Genomic DNA, 15,748 nt, shown 5'->3' with positions numbered 1-15,748 from the left:
TCACCAAGTTTACCGGTGAAAACGTTGAACTATAAATTGTAAGCTGACATGGTCAGCACTATTAGCTACAGTCAAACTGATTTAAACATGCAAAAGCCGGAAAGCAAAGCTTTCAACATAAGCCGTTAAGAAGAAATATTCTCTGAATTCACCCTGTAAGAGCAAACTGCTTAATGGGATATTTTTAGTCCTTGAAAAAGGTCGGACTATTGTATTGTGTAGTACAAAGACTAACCTTAATGTACACATTATGCAGGGTCTAATTGATTATTTCAGGCTATGATCACATTCTTTAAGACTTTTCCCAAGGGCAAACAAAATCAGAAAACAGACTTAAGCAGGAATAATATCATGTGTGCTTTAGGAACAATTTAACTTCTTATTTCATGCCACATGAGCCTTTCATAAAAACAAGGGATTGTCAAATACTTATTTGCAATATCTGTGTGTCCTTTATCTGCGAACTGTGGCATGCTGTGGCAAAATGGTCAAGTGCACTGGATTTGAGCTCTGGTGTTTCTGTCTTTCTACACTTAACATTTATTGCTTCCTTCTTTAGAGGGGGCGTCAAGCCATGGGTGTAATTGGAGTAGAGTAACCACCACCAAGAGAAGATGTTTGGCCAGGTGTTGCTGGCAATGTCTTCTAAGTGCACCATAACACCTTGTAAACCCTTATAAGTTGCTACGACCATGTCTTAGAATGTTTCTCTTTAATGTAGAGCCTTGAGTACATTTTGGCAGATGTACATGTACCTGTGCTATACTTTGCTATTATAATCATTATTACTACTTGCCATCTAGCCTTACACTGAAGATTTTTGACCCAGGTACGACATTACTATATAATAGAACATAAGTAATCAGATTGAAGTGGAAAGAAGCACTCTGAATTCTGCGGACTACATAAGTGAACACAAAGCACTTCTAGGCATTCTTAAATAGATAAATTGCAGAACAACCACACAGTTATAAAATAATCAAGAAGTCTTCCCCCATTGATCAGAGGAAGAAGGGTCCTTCCTCTTTCTCTTTTGTTAGTGTTGGTTTTATAAACACAGGATACTGTCAAAGGCTAGCTAGTTAATCTGCTTAACAAACTGTCTGTCTATAATTGACTTTTTGTGTTGATCAAACTATAGTGTTTAACAAAGGACACAATTCACTCCGCAGAGAACTGTCTGCCCCCGTGTAAGCCAGATTTAATAAGGTTTCCGTGTACACAAAAGGGAATATTTTTATTCCATTCCACAAATTAGTGGTTGGAGAGAACTCATTTTGTGAGAGGTTTAATTTTGAGCTAGATAGACAAGTCCAGCATAAATTTGAGTTTGATTCTTGTCGGCTTATGAGAATATTTACTGGCTTATGAAAATGGTACACAACTGATTTATGTTTCAAATCAGTATTTCTATTGTTCAATAGTTATATAAACTTAATTATACAATAACTACAACCCCCCCCCCCCAAAAAAAAAAAAAAAAAAAAAAAAAAAACATTTCAGTGTTTTCTATTTTCTGCAAAAATAATTGTTTTACTCATTGTTTAACTATGACTAATTTTTCCAAAAACTACAGCACCTATTTTATAGGGAAGCTTCTTCTTTCATTCTCTTCACACTGTATAATTTTAATGTAAATCTGTGGACATTGTGTTTTGTGTTACAAAAAGTACCCAGACCCTTTAGGTCCATTTCTTCAACCACCCCTCCCCCACTTGCACTTAAACCCCTCCCCACGCACTTACACCCCCCACCTACTAACACGACAAAGAGATTCAAATATTCTTACCTCTTTCCCAATGGGAAGTCCACTCCCAAGTGATGTTGCCACGCCAACCACCTTGGAGACGAGTGTCCGAAATGACAGATACTCCTTAAGGACGACTCCTCTTAGAATAGTTTTCATTTCAGGGATCCCAGAGCCTGAATATTAACACAACAAAAATCTCATCATTTATTTCATTGTTCTTTTTTAAAAATAAATATTAACAATAAACAGTGCTTATATAGCGCTATTCCAAAAGAGCACGATCATATCGCTACTCCAAAATGAAATCATTGTGAAAAATCTACACAAAAATTGTTAAAATACACAAAGCAAATCACATTTTACACAGTATCCAACAGCACGATTAGCGGCAATAACAGATGAATAGGAACTTATGAGAAGGAATGTTCAGTATTAGATGTGGGAGGAAAACCTAAGCGTAAAAGCCTCTTGTAATTAGGTGGGGATTGAAAATCCAATCAAGTCTCTGGTTCGAGGTGGGATTCTGTTCACAGAAGTGTACGCCAGAGAAAGAAACCACTGAGCCAACATAATCGCATGATAATTGAACATGGATGCAATTTACAACAAAGTACAACATCCTAAACAAATTAGTCTTAGGCCTAATTAGGCAAGAGCATAAGAACCTCTGAATCTTATTCAAAAAGATTTACAGAATCTTCAACAATGGGCATTGAAATTCATATTTGAGAGAGCAAAAACCTTTTGCAAAGCCCACTGTCAACTCTTAAAGTCTTTAAAATATAGTGAAGGCCAGCACACACGGAACAGCTTCTGCTTCCAAGGAAAACCCAGGCTTGCAACAAGTATAAAAATAGGTTTTTAATGAGGTCGAAAGAATTTAAGAAAATGTCTTTTTCTTTTACTAATCAGACTAATATAACTTTTGACTAGTTCCATCTCTTAGCATTACCTAGAACTAGTCCTAGGTTAGGAAGAGTTTTGTGAAATTGACCCCCTTGCACACCTATTGTTAAAAGAGTGGGTTCGCCCAGTGTACCTGGCATGCCTCCCTTTACCATCGGTAAATGCCCTGCCCTAGAAAGAAAGCATTGATGGCTAGAGGAAGGGAATAATTTAATGCAAATTTTTCCGATTCCAATGGAGTATAACATACATTATTCCCTGATACAGTGGAAATATTTGTATAAACATATGGACAGGTCTATATGCTGTCCATTTTTTGAAAGGGCAAGGGCAGCAAGGCATTTTCTCCTTGGTAATTGGCACCCTATGAGTGTGAGGAAATTTCTACTGGAGCATTTCAAGGGCACCAAGGCAATGACCAGGGGCATAGAGGCAATCAAAGACTTTTTGTTAAGAAAGTTGAGAGGCTTCTTACCGATGGCATTTGGCGACACTAAGTGGACAAATCCCGTTGAGAATATGATGAAAGCTACTGGGAATCCAGTCCAAGCCAAGTACTGTAAAACTGGCTGCCCCTTCATGACTAAGTAGAGTTGTACTTGAGCTATCGGTAGAAATAAATAAATAAATAAATAAATAATAATAACAATAATAATAATAGCGGCCTCTTACAAAGAGCTCTCAGGTCCTTTAGGCATGATGCTCGCAATCCTGTACAAGCAAAATATAAATAAAAGTACAAAAGAAAGTATATTATATCTATGATGAACTGAAGCAGACTTTAAATAAACAAACAAATAAATAAATAACCAGTCATCTTATACAGTAACAGCGCTGACAAAATAGTTTGAAATTTAAATCCAAACCTTTGAAAGTATTTCTTATGCAGGACTCAGTAACTGCAGCGAGTAAAGAGTTTTGATTATACATTCAGAAGATAAGGTTTTAAGTCTTGTTCTCAGTCTGTGACGTCTTGACTCCAACACAGCAAAGAAGAATGCTGAATTATTGTTATCAAGCAGACTTAAAAAGTCTGTCAGGGCTGTATGCTGCATCTTTTAAAAGGGCAAAGGGCACCAAGGCATTTTCTTCTTGGTAAAGGACACCCTTTTGAGGAAATTGTAAATTTCTACAGTAGCATTTCCAGGGCACCAAAGCAATGTCCAGGGGGCATGGAGGAAATCACCCTCAATGCCTCCTTGAAGTATCAGGCCTGGTTGGAATTCAGGAAATGTCTCTCATCTTTGTTATAACATGGAGGTAGATTACTATGAAAATAATTATTTTAGGCATTAATCAATACTCATTGTTGGCAAGTATTAGAAAAATATTTTTTCCCTGAATGTCTGGAATGGCTGTTAATGACTCATAAGCAACTTGTTTTTAAAACAGTCAATTCTCTCGTTCTTACCTGATAGGAATTTGGTAATAGGCAAAATATAATAGCGCCATGATTATTCCTGGGGGGGCTCATGGATAGACAGTATCAGACGACCTTTTTCTGAATGTATGGATTGGCAATTAATGACTTTATAAGGAAGCTGCATACCATCATCCTACATTGTCTTTGGAACTCTCTGTCTTACCTGTTTGGAATTTGGCAATAGCGTAGTCCATGGCAAAAGACAATAAGGCCATGATTATACCCAGAAGGGCAAGAAAAATCCAATCTTCTCCGATCTTACTGAAGACAAAGTCACGGAACCAGATTAAGTTAGCTGTATCAACGAAAGATATAGAGATATTAACAACAAATAAGGGATATTTCCAACATTAGGGCTTAGATAGATATTTGGCCCATGGACATATTTGAAAAAAAAGTAGAAGCTACATCAGGGGTGTGATTATACAAAGTAACGATCCTGAATTAAACAAAAACCTAGGTGGTTATCCTCTTACTGGTTTGAAACAAAGCCCTCGGAATATAAATGATGTTATTTAGAGGTTTACAGATTCTCTATACATGATATATGAGTGTATCCCATGGCTGATGATTGAAGCTACATAAAATAAATTCAGCATCACTATTGAAAAACAAATTATGCAGCATAAGAATAAAACAATATGGGAACTAAAAAGGAGTATTTTCAAATTAAATAAAATAATATAGAGTTTGCCAAAACTTGTACAAATCTGAAAAAAAAACCAATGGCCTGTATATGAATTGGATTTGAGGCATTGCATGGTGAGGTATCAATGCTTTGGTTTGCAGTAACACCATGTGTAGAAAATTTGCTGGGTAGATTTTTTTGTTGAGAAGTTGTCTTGCTTCATATTCTACTACAGTAGTGCATAGTCTATTTTTCTGAATTCAGGAGACTTCTCTACTACCGCAGAATAGATTTTTTTGTAATTTTCTGAAATATCTACTTACATTTAAAAGTGTAGCAACATGTCCCTTTATAGTGTCTAAACTCATCATCAAGCTGTCTTTGTCGTTTCTGTTCCTCTTTCTGTCTTACCGCTTCGTTCTTAGCAAATTGACTCAACTCCTGTCGGTATCTGCCATACATCTGTGGATTACGAGGAAGTCCAGATACATTAACGCAACCATCGGATAACTTTGTCATTGCTTGGCTATGAAACGCAACGCTATCAGTGGTGCCATAATTTGAGCTACCTCTGATCGCTCGTCTCAATCTCTGATAGGGTTTTGGGCAAGCAACGCCCTGTTTCTTATCGGCTTCTTGTTTGATTTGTTTATGGAATGTTTTCAGCTCAAAGTAAGGTTTACAATGAGAGTTATCTCCAATGCTGGTGTGAGGTAACTCACTTGAAGCTCTAGATGTTGTCTTAGAAACACATTTACCAGGCTTTTCCACCTTGGCTTGTATTGTATGTAACTCACAAATTGAGGTATAGTCAAGATTGACGCTGGTGTCGGCTAAACGTCCCGGGCATGAGTGTCTGAGTTTTGAGTAACCATGTGGTGAGCTGCGTTTTAAATGAGCACCAAAGGACGGAAGTTTGTGAAGCCATTTACAATGTTTTACATGCCTGCTTTTCTGGGGTGTGTCTTGAAGCAGACCCATTTCTTCATTGTAATCGGAATGTTCCTTATGAAGCTTGGTGTGTACGTGCGGCATAGCATGAAGGAAATCCTTGAATCCTTGTGTATAATCGCCCTCTACAAAAGCCATGATGGTTGGAGTTTGTATAAATCCACTTAGGTCAACTCAGAATCAGTGAGCTTTAGTACTCCCCTCATTTAAATTGTCAATAATATGCAAAGCTTGATAGTCTGACTGATCAAAAGTTCAAATGTTGGTTGAGGAATTGAATGAAGTTTCCCATGCAGAGAGAACATCTCATATCAACCTCACCAAAACAAAACCAGCGACAGACGTTTCTCATATCTGACTGAGTAAAACCTTCAACAACTCTTTGTTTTAAAACGAAGGACTCATTCTGTTGCGGTTTGGGCAAAAGAAAACTTCTACCAAACAATGCATTTTGGTCACACTGTGAACATGGTGAACCATACCAAGAGTCGGGACTGTTTTGATCATATCCTTTTCCTGCTATGATGGCTAATTTGACAGAGTACTAAAAACAAATGAGAAACAAATAGCCCTAGCATTTCTAGATGTTATTCATGCTTTAAAGATATAAACAAACTTTGTTTTTTTTCAGTGTGGTCCCTTTTTGAACTTCAAAATCACTATTGGTAATTGTAATTGCACACTTGGTACAAGACAAAATAAATAGCAGTATTGATAAAATCTGCTTGCACACAGTTAAAGTGCTTTGAATTATTATTAGTCACTGATTTAGGAAGTCATGAACGTCTCATTTCCCTTTTATTTGATGCAATCCTAAACACTTTCTCATTCTAATTAAATACTTTTGTAAAAATCCCATTCTCAACCCTCCTGCTGACAGATCAATCAATGATGTGATTTAATAGAACTTTGCTGGCCTTCATATAATTGGTATTCGGTCAGTGCGTCAACACAGTGTACAGTCCAACTTTTAACTGACGCGTCTCTGCCCATTCACCCACTGTATGTTTTTAATGAGAATTTAGATCAACTTGCAATGTGTGTGATACACACATCTTACAGTTGGTTCAGTGCATACATATCAACCTACATAATCCATACAGTTGAAGGAGTTTATAAATTATACGGTTTGTCAACTCAACTGGAAAATACATTTATTACCAAAGGAGGATTATGAAAAGATCTTTGGATGGATGGATCCTTAGCTCCACTAATGGAAAATGGTGTTCCCATGGGAATATTCTGCATGGTCATCCAGGCTTGGAAATTAAACGATTTTAGGATTTTCTATTATTTAAAAAAAACAAGTTCACACCAAACAATGCTGTACCAAGGGGATATAAGAAGAAAACATTTAAAAGATGAAAATAACTCAGGCATGCTAAAGGTCGGAATTGATATTCCTCTTAAACAGTCCACATGTGGATTGTAGGATTGAGGGAAACGTGTTCCAGGAGTTCCAAAGAGATGAAGTTACGTGGAATAAAGCTGTTGGAAAATAGGCTTTTAGTTGAACAGCACTGTGCTGCGATTGTTTGTTGGGACTTTTAGCGTGAAATTTTATCGTGACAACTGTTAGTCTAGTTCAACGCCAACATCAGTTGTCATTGTGACTTCATACATATTCTACTCTAGAGATGGGATTCACACATTTACAATTTTAGACTTCATTTCAACAACAAAAAGTGCCATAATTTAAAAAAATGAAAAAAATGTAATATTAATCTACTTTTTTTGTAGTGAGTCAATTCAATATTCCTATTTGTTTAGATCAAATGGCATTGCCTGAGTCTTGGAACATTCTGGTTGTAAGGCGGTTGGAAAGGTTTTAAAGGACATTGTTTTTTTAATAAGACTTGTATAGCCTTTATTCACAATAGTATGAAACATTATATTACATGCAATAATCAGTAATGGATTTGAAAAGTGCTATAATTTCTGTATCCTGCCACCACTTTTTCTTTTGTAGTGAACAAAATTGGTATCTTTCTTAAATCTTATTTTACTCTGAAAATGACATTACATTCCTTTTGTGGTTAGTGTAAAGAAGTGGTGACAGGAAACGTAAATCTTTCCCAATTTTTGTGTGTGTAGTTCATTATTTATAAATAGTACTAGGAAGAAGGAAGGATTTCAATCCTCAAACATGTTGGGAAAAGTCAATGCACCACATTGTATACGTGACTGTGACTGTGTGGTCATCATAAAGGCAGTGAACAACCTTTGGTAATTGTCAAAGACCACTCTTCTCAACTCAAGCACAAAATAACAAACCTGTGAAAATTTGAACCCAATCGGTCATCGAAGTTGCTAGAGAATAAATGTAAGCAAAAACACCAGTTCTTTCAGATGCCTTGAATTCGAAACCTCAGCTGAGGTATCGAATTCAATTCAAATATTTGAGTGAAAAATTACTTCTTTGTCAAAAACTAAGTTATTTCAGAGGGAGCCGTTTCTCACAATGATTTATACTATCAACAGCTCTCCATTGCTAGTTTTTCCTCAATACCAGTATGTTTTTATGCTAACAATTATTGTTAGTAATTACCAAGAGTGTAATGTGTCTTCAAGTTTAATACATCTGGAGGTAGACATAGGTTTCTATATCCATGCTTAAAGGCAGTGGACACTATTGGTAATTACTCAAAATAACTATCGTCATAAAACCTTTCTTGATTACGAGTAATGGGGAGAGATTGATAGTATAAAACATTGTGAGAAACAGCTCCCTCTGAAGTGACGTAGTTTTCAAGAAAGAAGTAATTTTCCACAAATTTGATTTTGAGACCTCAAGTTTAGAATTTGAGGTCTCAAAATCAAGCATAAGAAAGCACACAACTTTGTGTGACAAGGGTGTTTTTTCTTTCATTATTATCTCGCAACTGCGACGACCGATTGAGCTCAAATTTTCACAGGTTTGTTATTTTATGCATAATGTTGAGATACACCAACTGTGAAGACTGGTCTTTGACAATTACCAATAGTGTCCACTGTCACTATGTAAATTCCTTAATACATGTACCTGTTCTTACTAGTCAGCGTCACCTGATCAGCTCAGAGTGAGCATAGAGGAAGAAATAGAGGTAGTCAGTACTAACTGACTTGACATGATCCAACTTCTGTGAATTCATGACGCTATTTTAATTGTTAATTTTTAAATTAAAGGGCACTGGACACTAAACTAGAATAGCCTTGGTAATTACTCAAAATATTTGTTAGCATAAAAACTAACTTGGTAACAAGGAATGGAGAGCTGTTGATTATTATAAAAATTTGTGAGAAACTGCTCCTTCTGCCTGAAGTAACATAGTTTTTGAGCTGGGTGGTATTTTTCTCACAACTCACTCAACAAATGTCAATGACTAAAATGAAATACTTCACTTTCGTTTCAACAGAGTTCAGCTTAATTTAAAGCCTTTTTAAGCACACAAAGCAATGCAAAAGGGGTGTTTTTTCTTTCAGTTTTCTCTTGCAAATTCGATGACAAGTTGGGATACACCAAAATGAGAATACTGGTCTTTAAATTACAAATACCATACCAAACGTGTCCAACCGCCGGTACGTCATATCATGCACAGGAGGTACGTGTCAAATCGTGTGTTTACATTTAACAATCGTTTCAACCCATGTTTCAACGTAATATTTCACCCTACGAAAACGTCAAATGTGTTCCTGAGTAATCTTAAAAGCATCGTCAATATTAACATTTATATCCATTTCCCCCAAACCCACAATTTAAAGTCAGAATAAGAAGATATTTACCAAGGTCTGTTCATATCCTAGCTCTCTTCTGTCGGGCTGGAGCGCCATCTTGAAAAAGTGATTAGAGTTGGCAGCACCCACAATGCATTGCGCATGCTTGACTGCGTCAATGATGTGTCGTCTGCTAGCTGACTTGTTCGCAGCAGAAAGCAATCAAACAGACTTTTACAGTAACTATAGGACGTGATAAAATCAAAAGTCACGCGTTCAAAATGAAAGGTTTTAAATTCAATGTGCAAAAAGTTTTTAAAATGCCAACGTCAATTTTAACAAAAGCAGTGTGTTGTGTAGGGGAGGACTAATGGAGTTGGTTTTACATTGTAATTGTATACTGAACATTGTAGTAGGTCCCACTAAAAATCATTATAAAATAATTTCATCGGGTGTCATTTAAATTGAATTTGTTATACTCCATGCTAGTGCTATACATTCGCTTGGTTGAAGTGCAAATAAATATTATTTCTCCGATGTTCACCGCTAACATCATATAAATTAATGTTTGTCTTTTTATGAGCAAGGTCTGGACGTTTTTTACGATTTTTTTTTTACTTTTTACTTTTTTGGGGGACAAATATACAAATTATAATAAGTTATTACAATTTAAAAAAATTAAAAACTTAATTTTTGTATAACAATGTAGAATAAAAAGTTGATTCCAGAGTTCGTGCACAATAAAAGAATACCTATTAGGCACATAAAAAGGTTATACAAAACTCTTTTGTGACGTGTTTTGTTTTTCTGATCGGGGAAGCGAGGAGTTCATTAACTTGTCAATAATAAATTACCAGTTCGTGCAGATTTGTCATTCATTTGAAACCTCGTGACTCTCTCCCCATTTGCGTTTAGAGAAGACAATCCAATTCTTATCGTGAGTGGTTTACGTCCATTTGGCCGCCGAGCTGTGTCTCTAATGGACCCACTAAAGTCTCTAATACATGGAACCAAATTAAAGACTGTTGCGGTCATTGTGCTCAAAGGTAATTAAGGGAGTTTCTTTTGTCGTGGGCTTTACCTTTAATTGCCTGTGGGATTTTAAACAATTTGTCTCCTGGTTTTGTATTATTAACTATATTTATTTGGTGTAGGCCTTTTCAATTTGAAACCTCTTCTTTAGTTTAATTGTTTGTTTGTTTGTTTATTGTTTTTTTTTTTTTAGAATATGAGTGAGTCTTGTATGCCAGCATTTAACACAATACATGACGACCGATTTGAACCGAAGCCACTCCCGATGTTTTCACCAAACTAGTTCCATGTCCAAATAACAAATTAGTTCTCTCTTCTTTTTTTTTTTAATTAGCAGCCAGATTGTGTTTCTGCTTAGTAACTAATTGTTGCAGTACCCCCCGATGACAATAATCTTTTTAACTAAAGATCTTCTCATCTATCCTTGCTCAGATTTCATCATGTTATTTGGTGGGATTGTGCCCACCGGGACAGAAGTCCCCGCTGTGAGTAATTAAGAAATCTGAGCAAGGACGGTAGAGGAGAATATCTGATTACAAACAAATAATTGTCATCAGGGGGTACTGCATCAAGTAATTATTTGTTGCACAGAATACTGTCTTGCAGTTACTATAGACGCATGTATATCTTAATTACTCACACGACTATAGGTGGTACAGAACCACACGACAGAAACGCGGTGTCCATTTGGATATCTCCGTAGACCTCCCTATTATTTCCTTGAGAATGGGAGGACAATTTGCTATTCTAAAAAAAAATGCGTGAAAATAAGTAGAATTCTAAAATGGATTGGATTATCGTAAAGACAGTCAGGGTTTATGTGAGCAAAATGTCGAGGTATCGAACATTGTCAAGAGAGAAGATGTCTCCGTTGAGACTGCAAATTAATATAATTCATTTAGGCATTTTTACGACTATAGTTTCGTGTATTAAACAGAATAATAATCATCATCAAATCATCGAACGATTTTCAACTCACCGCACATTTTATCTATTGTATTGAGTCAATGTGGCCATTTAATACCCTGCTGTCCCAGCATGGACCACTACACAGGTTCCTGCACAGTTCAAAGAGATACATTTTGGATGGATTATTTTTATGTAAGAATTATTTTTATGTATTTTATGTATTTTATTGTAAGAATTATTTTTATGTATTTTATGGTTGAAAAGAGGTTTTAAAAGTAGATGGTTCACGCAAACCTTCAACATTTTATTTAATGTTACCACAAGGTCCGTTGGTTCTACAAAATGAAATATTTTGTCTGAATAATTAAAGCCTTATTATAGCCTTTACTTTTAAAACATCATTTTAACCATTTATTGCCCATAGAACGCCAAACCCTTACGCAATGTCGTGACAGAAACCCACTCTCTTAAAATGTAAAAGAGTGAAAAAACACTCTTTCAAGAGCCATATGAAGGACAACTTTTTTTCGAGTGGTATTCCACTCTTTTAGATTGAAGTTAGCATCTTTATGAGTGATTTTTCACTCTGTCCTGGAGTGAAACCCCTCTAAAAGAGTGAAATAACCACCACTCTTTTTAAAGAGCCATATGAGGGACAGCTCGAAATGTAAAGATTGTTTTTTTCACTCTTTTACAGTTAGAGAGCAGAGAACGGGATCCGTGAGTATAACAATGGCACCAAATCCATTACACTCCCCTCCCCCCCTTGATGATTTCATTCATTAGGAATTGTAATAAAGGGTTCTAATAGCCTCGTTACTGACTTTACTAGAGGATGTCTAATTTACATGTAATTATTGGAAACCATCTACGAACAAAGCAGAACAGTCAGACGAGCACGGGGCACGTTCTTAAGTTATAATTATGCAAAATTCTCCTAATTTTGGATTGCTAGATAGATTAGACTTCGTCCAAATTGCCCTGGAAATAAAATGCAATGCGATACAATATTATTAAATATACAAGAAATTAATTTATTTATATGTTTCTTTCTGTAAAAGCCACCAATGCTGAACGAACTGAATTGAATGTCCGAGGTTGTTGTTGTGATAGAGTGGAATTAATTTAAAGTGGAATGGCGTCGTGAGTGCACAGAAACAATATCCTGATCAGACGATTAGGTCTAGAAGTCAACTCTGAAGGCACGATGTTTACCATCATTATACCTGGCTAAAGGATGTAGGAAGAGCCATTTCACGACATCAATTCTGCTTAGTTGGGTGCTACTCTTTCTCCACTAATCAGTCCAAACATAAAATGACAACATTCGAGGTCAACAATTCCTATTCTAAGGGTGACAATATTGAAGGTATTATACAGGATTTGACAAAAATATAGTCGCAGATAGTGGTTATGCTTCTGGTATGGGCTTATTAATCCATTGTGTGAGTCAGAGGAAAGTAGTGAAAAAACGGGCTCAATTTTGGCTTGTAATAACACTTTCCTTAAAGGGATGCGTTGATTTGGATCGGGCGAGTTGGTCTTTAAAAAGCGTTTAAAACCGTTTGTTATGAAATGCATATGGTTAGAGAGATTTTTTTAAAGTAGAATATTATAACAATCCACACAAATTTCCCTCGAAATTGCATGGTTTTCGTTATATAGTCTAGGCGGATTTCTGGAAAAAGTGACTGATTGAGGCATTTTGGGGTAAAAGTGTGGAACCAGACTTTTTAACACATTTTTGGTGTGCTGAATCAGAAAAAATGGTTCCCAAGCGAATTTTTGAGTTTTTGACATCTAATTTGCATAATCATATTTTTGACCTTTTTGAACCATTTTAAGCAAACCCCTGTAACCAGGCAAGCAAAAATGACGAGCGATGAGTCTGTACCTAGATGTTAAAGGTCACAGAATAGGATTGAAACATTTCCAAAGTAATAAGTGGTAATTAATAATCATAAATATGCAAATTAGTGCCGCCATTACAGAAAAATCATTTTTCTTCAATATCTCGGTAGCTAGGAAAGCAAAGATGACAATTGAAGTGCTATACCCATGTTTTGAAGGTCTCATAAAACGATTACACATTTTATGAAGTTATTATTAGTGGTAAGTAATTTTAACAAAATATATGCAAATTAGTGGCAGACATAGCAGAAAAATGAGATTTCTCCAATATCTCTGAAACTAGGCAAATAACCATGATAAAGAAATGTTTTTACCTATGTTCTGAGGGTCAGGCAATGCATGTAGTGTGTTCATTGGCAAGCCAGATGCTTACGCAAATGAGTTGGTATAGCTACACGTGCTTATTTATGCAAATCAGCTAGTCTGACTACCAATACATTTCATCATTCATCACTTTTTGCTCAATCGATGCATCCCTACAATAGAGTTTTGCAAAACATTTTAATCTCTGATGCAGTTTTTGCTCAATCGATGCATCCCTACAATAGAGTTTTTGCAAAACATTTGTTTGTTTGTTTGTTTGTTTGTTTGTTTGTTTTATTTCTATTTGTACAACAAAAAATACAACAATGATGATTTCAAGTATATAAATACTGTTATAAATTTAAATTAAGTACAAATGGGGGTTGCAGCCAAAGGAGGTAAGACCCTCCTGTAGTGGAGCACCCGAACTGCTATAAAAAATAAAAAATAAATTGCTGCACTGGTTTCACAAATGACAAGTGTAATATGAAAGTAAAATATAGTAACCCTAAAATAAAGTAAAGCACATCTTTGAAGAACAATAGTGTAAAGCAAATATAGGTATTAGGCCTAAAAGATATGAACTTGTACACATATTTAAATATAAATATATATTTTTCTTTCAATGTCCTGCTCTAATGACATGTGTGACAATTCAAATTAGTATATAGAAAATCTTTATACTTAATTAAATAAAAGTCTTTCAGTTGTTTAATCAAGCGCTTTTTTGGAACATTAATAAAACATTCCCTAAGTCCATTAGGAAAAGAATTATAAATTTTTGGAAGGGTAAAGCGATAATTGGATGAAGCAACGTCAACTCTACAAATACAAAAGGCGTGAAGTAGACTGTCTTGTCTTGTGGAGAAAGCATGAAAATCTCGATTCAATGAAAAGAAAATGGGATTGCTTAGATTTTCTGGAAGTGAATTATTCCGATAATCAAAATAATGAGTAGCTATTTGCACATTATAAATATCTTCCAATTTGAGAATATTGTGTTTATAACAGAGAGGTGTAGTGTGTGCGTTATACTTGACATGACATGCGTTGCGAAAACATTTCTTTTGTAAAGTAATAAGCCTTCTACAAAATGAGGGGTAAACTTTAATCAAGCCACCCCATGCCAAGATACCGTAATTTAAATGAGAGTTAACCAATGTATTATAAATTGCCAAACTATCTCTCAGCCTCAAATTGTTTTTAGTCCTATTGATAATATAGTTAGCTTTGGAAATTTTATTACAGACCCTGTTAACTTGATCCTTCAAGAGCATATTTGTATCGGTTTCAAGTCCAAGAAACACAATGGAAGGGACTTTTCTAAGAACGACATTTTCTAAACTAAGAGAAACATCAGGTAAAAAGCGATGCAGTTTTAGCAACAACAGTAAAGACAAACCCAGGAGAACTATCATCTTCTAAACAGACTCCTACTGCTTGGTTTGATGCGCCAAACCCTAGTTTTAAACTGATTGGCAGAAGTGTAATTGGCAATTTTAAATGGTGCCAAAAAACCAGATCATTCCGAGCAGGTTAGGCTCGTCAGCTATAGTAGACAGGCCACCTAGGAGAAGAAAAACTCTGATCACACTTCCGGGTAGGTAGAACTCGTAAGCCTAGATTGGTAGTTTACCTAGGAGAAAGACCTCTTTGACCAACGTTCCGGGTAGGTAGAATTCCTAAGCCTAGATTGGTAATCTACCTAGGAGAAGGACCTCTCTGATCACCATCCAGGGTAGGTAGAACACGTAAGACTAGATTGCTACCTAGGAGAAGGACCACTCTGACCACCATCCTGGGCAGGTAGAACTTCTAAGCCTAGATTGGTAGTCTACCTAAGATAAGGACCTCTCTGATCACCATTCCGGGTAGGTAGATCTCCTCAGCCTAGATTGGTAGTATACCTCGGAGAAGGACCTCTCTGACTGCAAACTCCGGTTTGCAGGTAGAGCTCGTCACGTAACTTAACGTACGTCCAATCCTAGTGCGGACGAGAGCAGCAACCAGGGTAGTCCTGAGAGGAGTGGTGCCCTCCCCTCAAGTCTTATTATAGCCTTTAAAGGAAGCTAATGGTAAATCTTATGGCAAAGCATTTACTTCAAGTCCCGAGAGTGGACATGATCGATGCTGCGGACAGGAGTGCTGGCTAGGTCTTGGCCTGACAGAATGGCATTGAACTTAAGGAAGACCAAGACGATGGCATTCATCTCGAAAGACGGTAAGGACTACATGGCGCTTC

At 36.2% G+C, this 15,748-nt stretch overlaps 1 protein-coding gene across 3 annotated transcripts in view; it reads right to left on the bottom strand.

Annotated features, from left to right (window-relative positions):
* LOC139950431 (chloride channel protein 2-like) overlaps positions 1-9,468 on the bottom strand; it is a 30,172-nt gene extending 20,704 nt beyond the window's left edge. For 2 of the 3 annotated variants that reach the window (XM_071949109.1, XM_071949110.1), the window contains exons 1-5: positions 9,421-9,466; positions 5,031-5,169; positions 4,243-4,374; positions 3,132-3,260; positions 1,790-1,923 (exon numbers count right to left, since the gene is read on the bottom strand). In XM_071949109.1, coding sequence (XP_071805210.1) covers positions 1,790-1,923; positions 3,132-3,260; positions 4,243-4,374; positions 5,031-5,169 — 534 coding nt within the window. In that variant the 5' untranslated portion in view covers positions 9,421-9,466. Of the gene's footprint in view, positions 1-1,789; positions 1,924-3,131; positions 3,261-4,242; positions 4,375-5,030; positions 5,170-9,420 lie in introns of all 3 variants that reach the window. The other variant, XM_071949108.1, reaches the window with a different exon arrangement.
* Positions 9,469-15,748: the final 6,280 nt, after the last annotated feature.

The sequence above is a fragment of the Asterias amurensis genome, chromosome 18, assembly GCF_032118995.1.
Source record: "Asterias amurensis chromosome 18, ASM3211899v1".
NCBI classification, from domain to species: Eukaryota; Metazoa; Echinodermata; class Asteroidea; order Forcipulatida; family Asteriidae; genus Asterias; species Asterias amurensis.
Note: the sequence above shows the minus strand (reverse complement) of the source record. Positions and strands in the feature narration are given on the sequence as shown.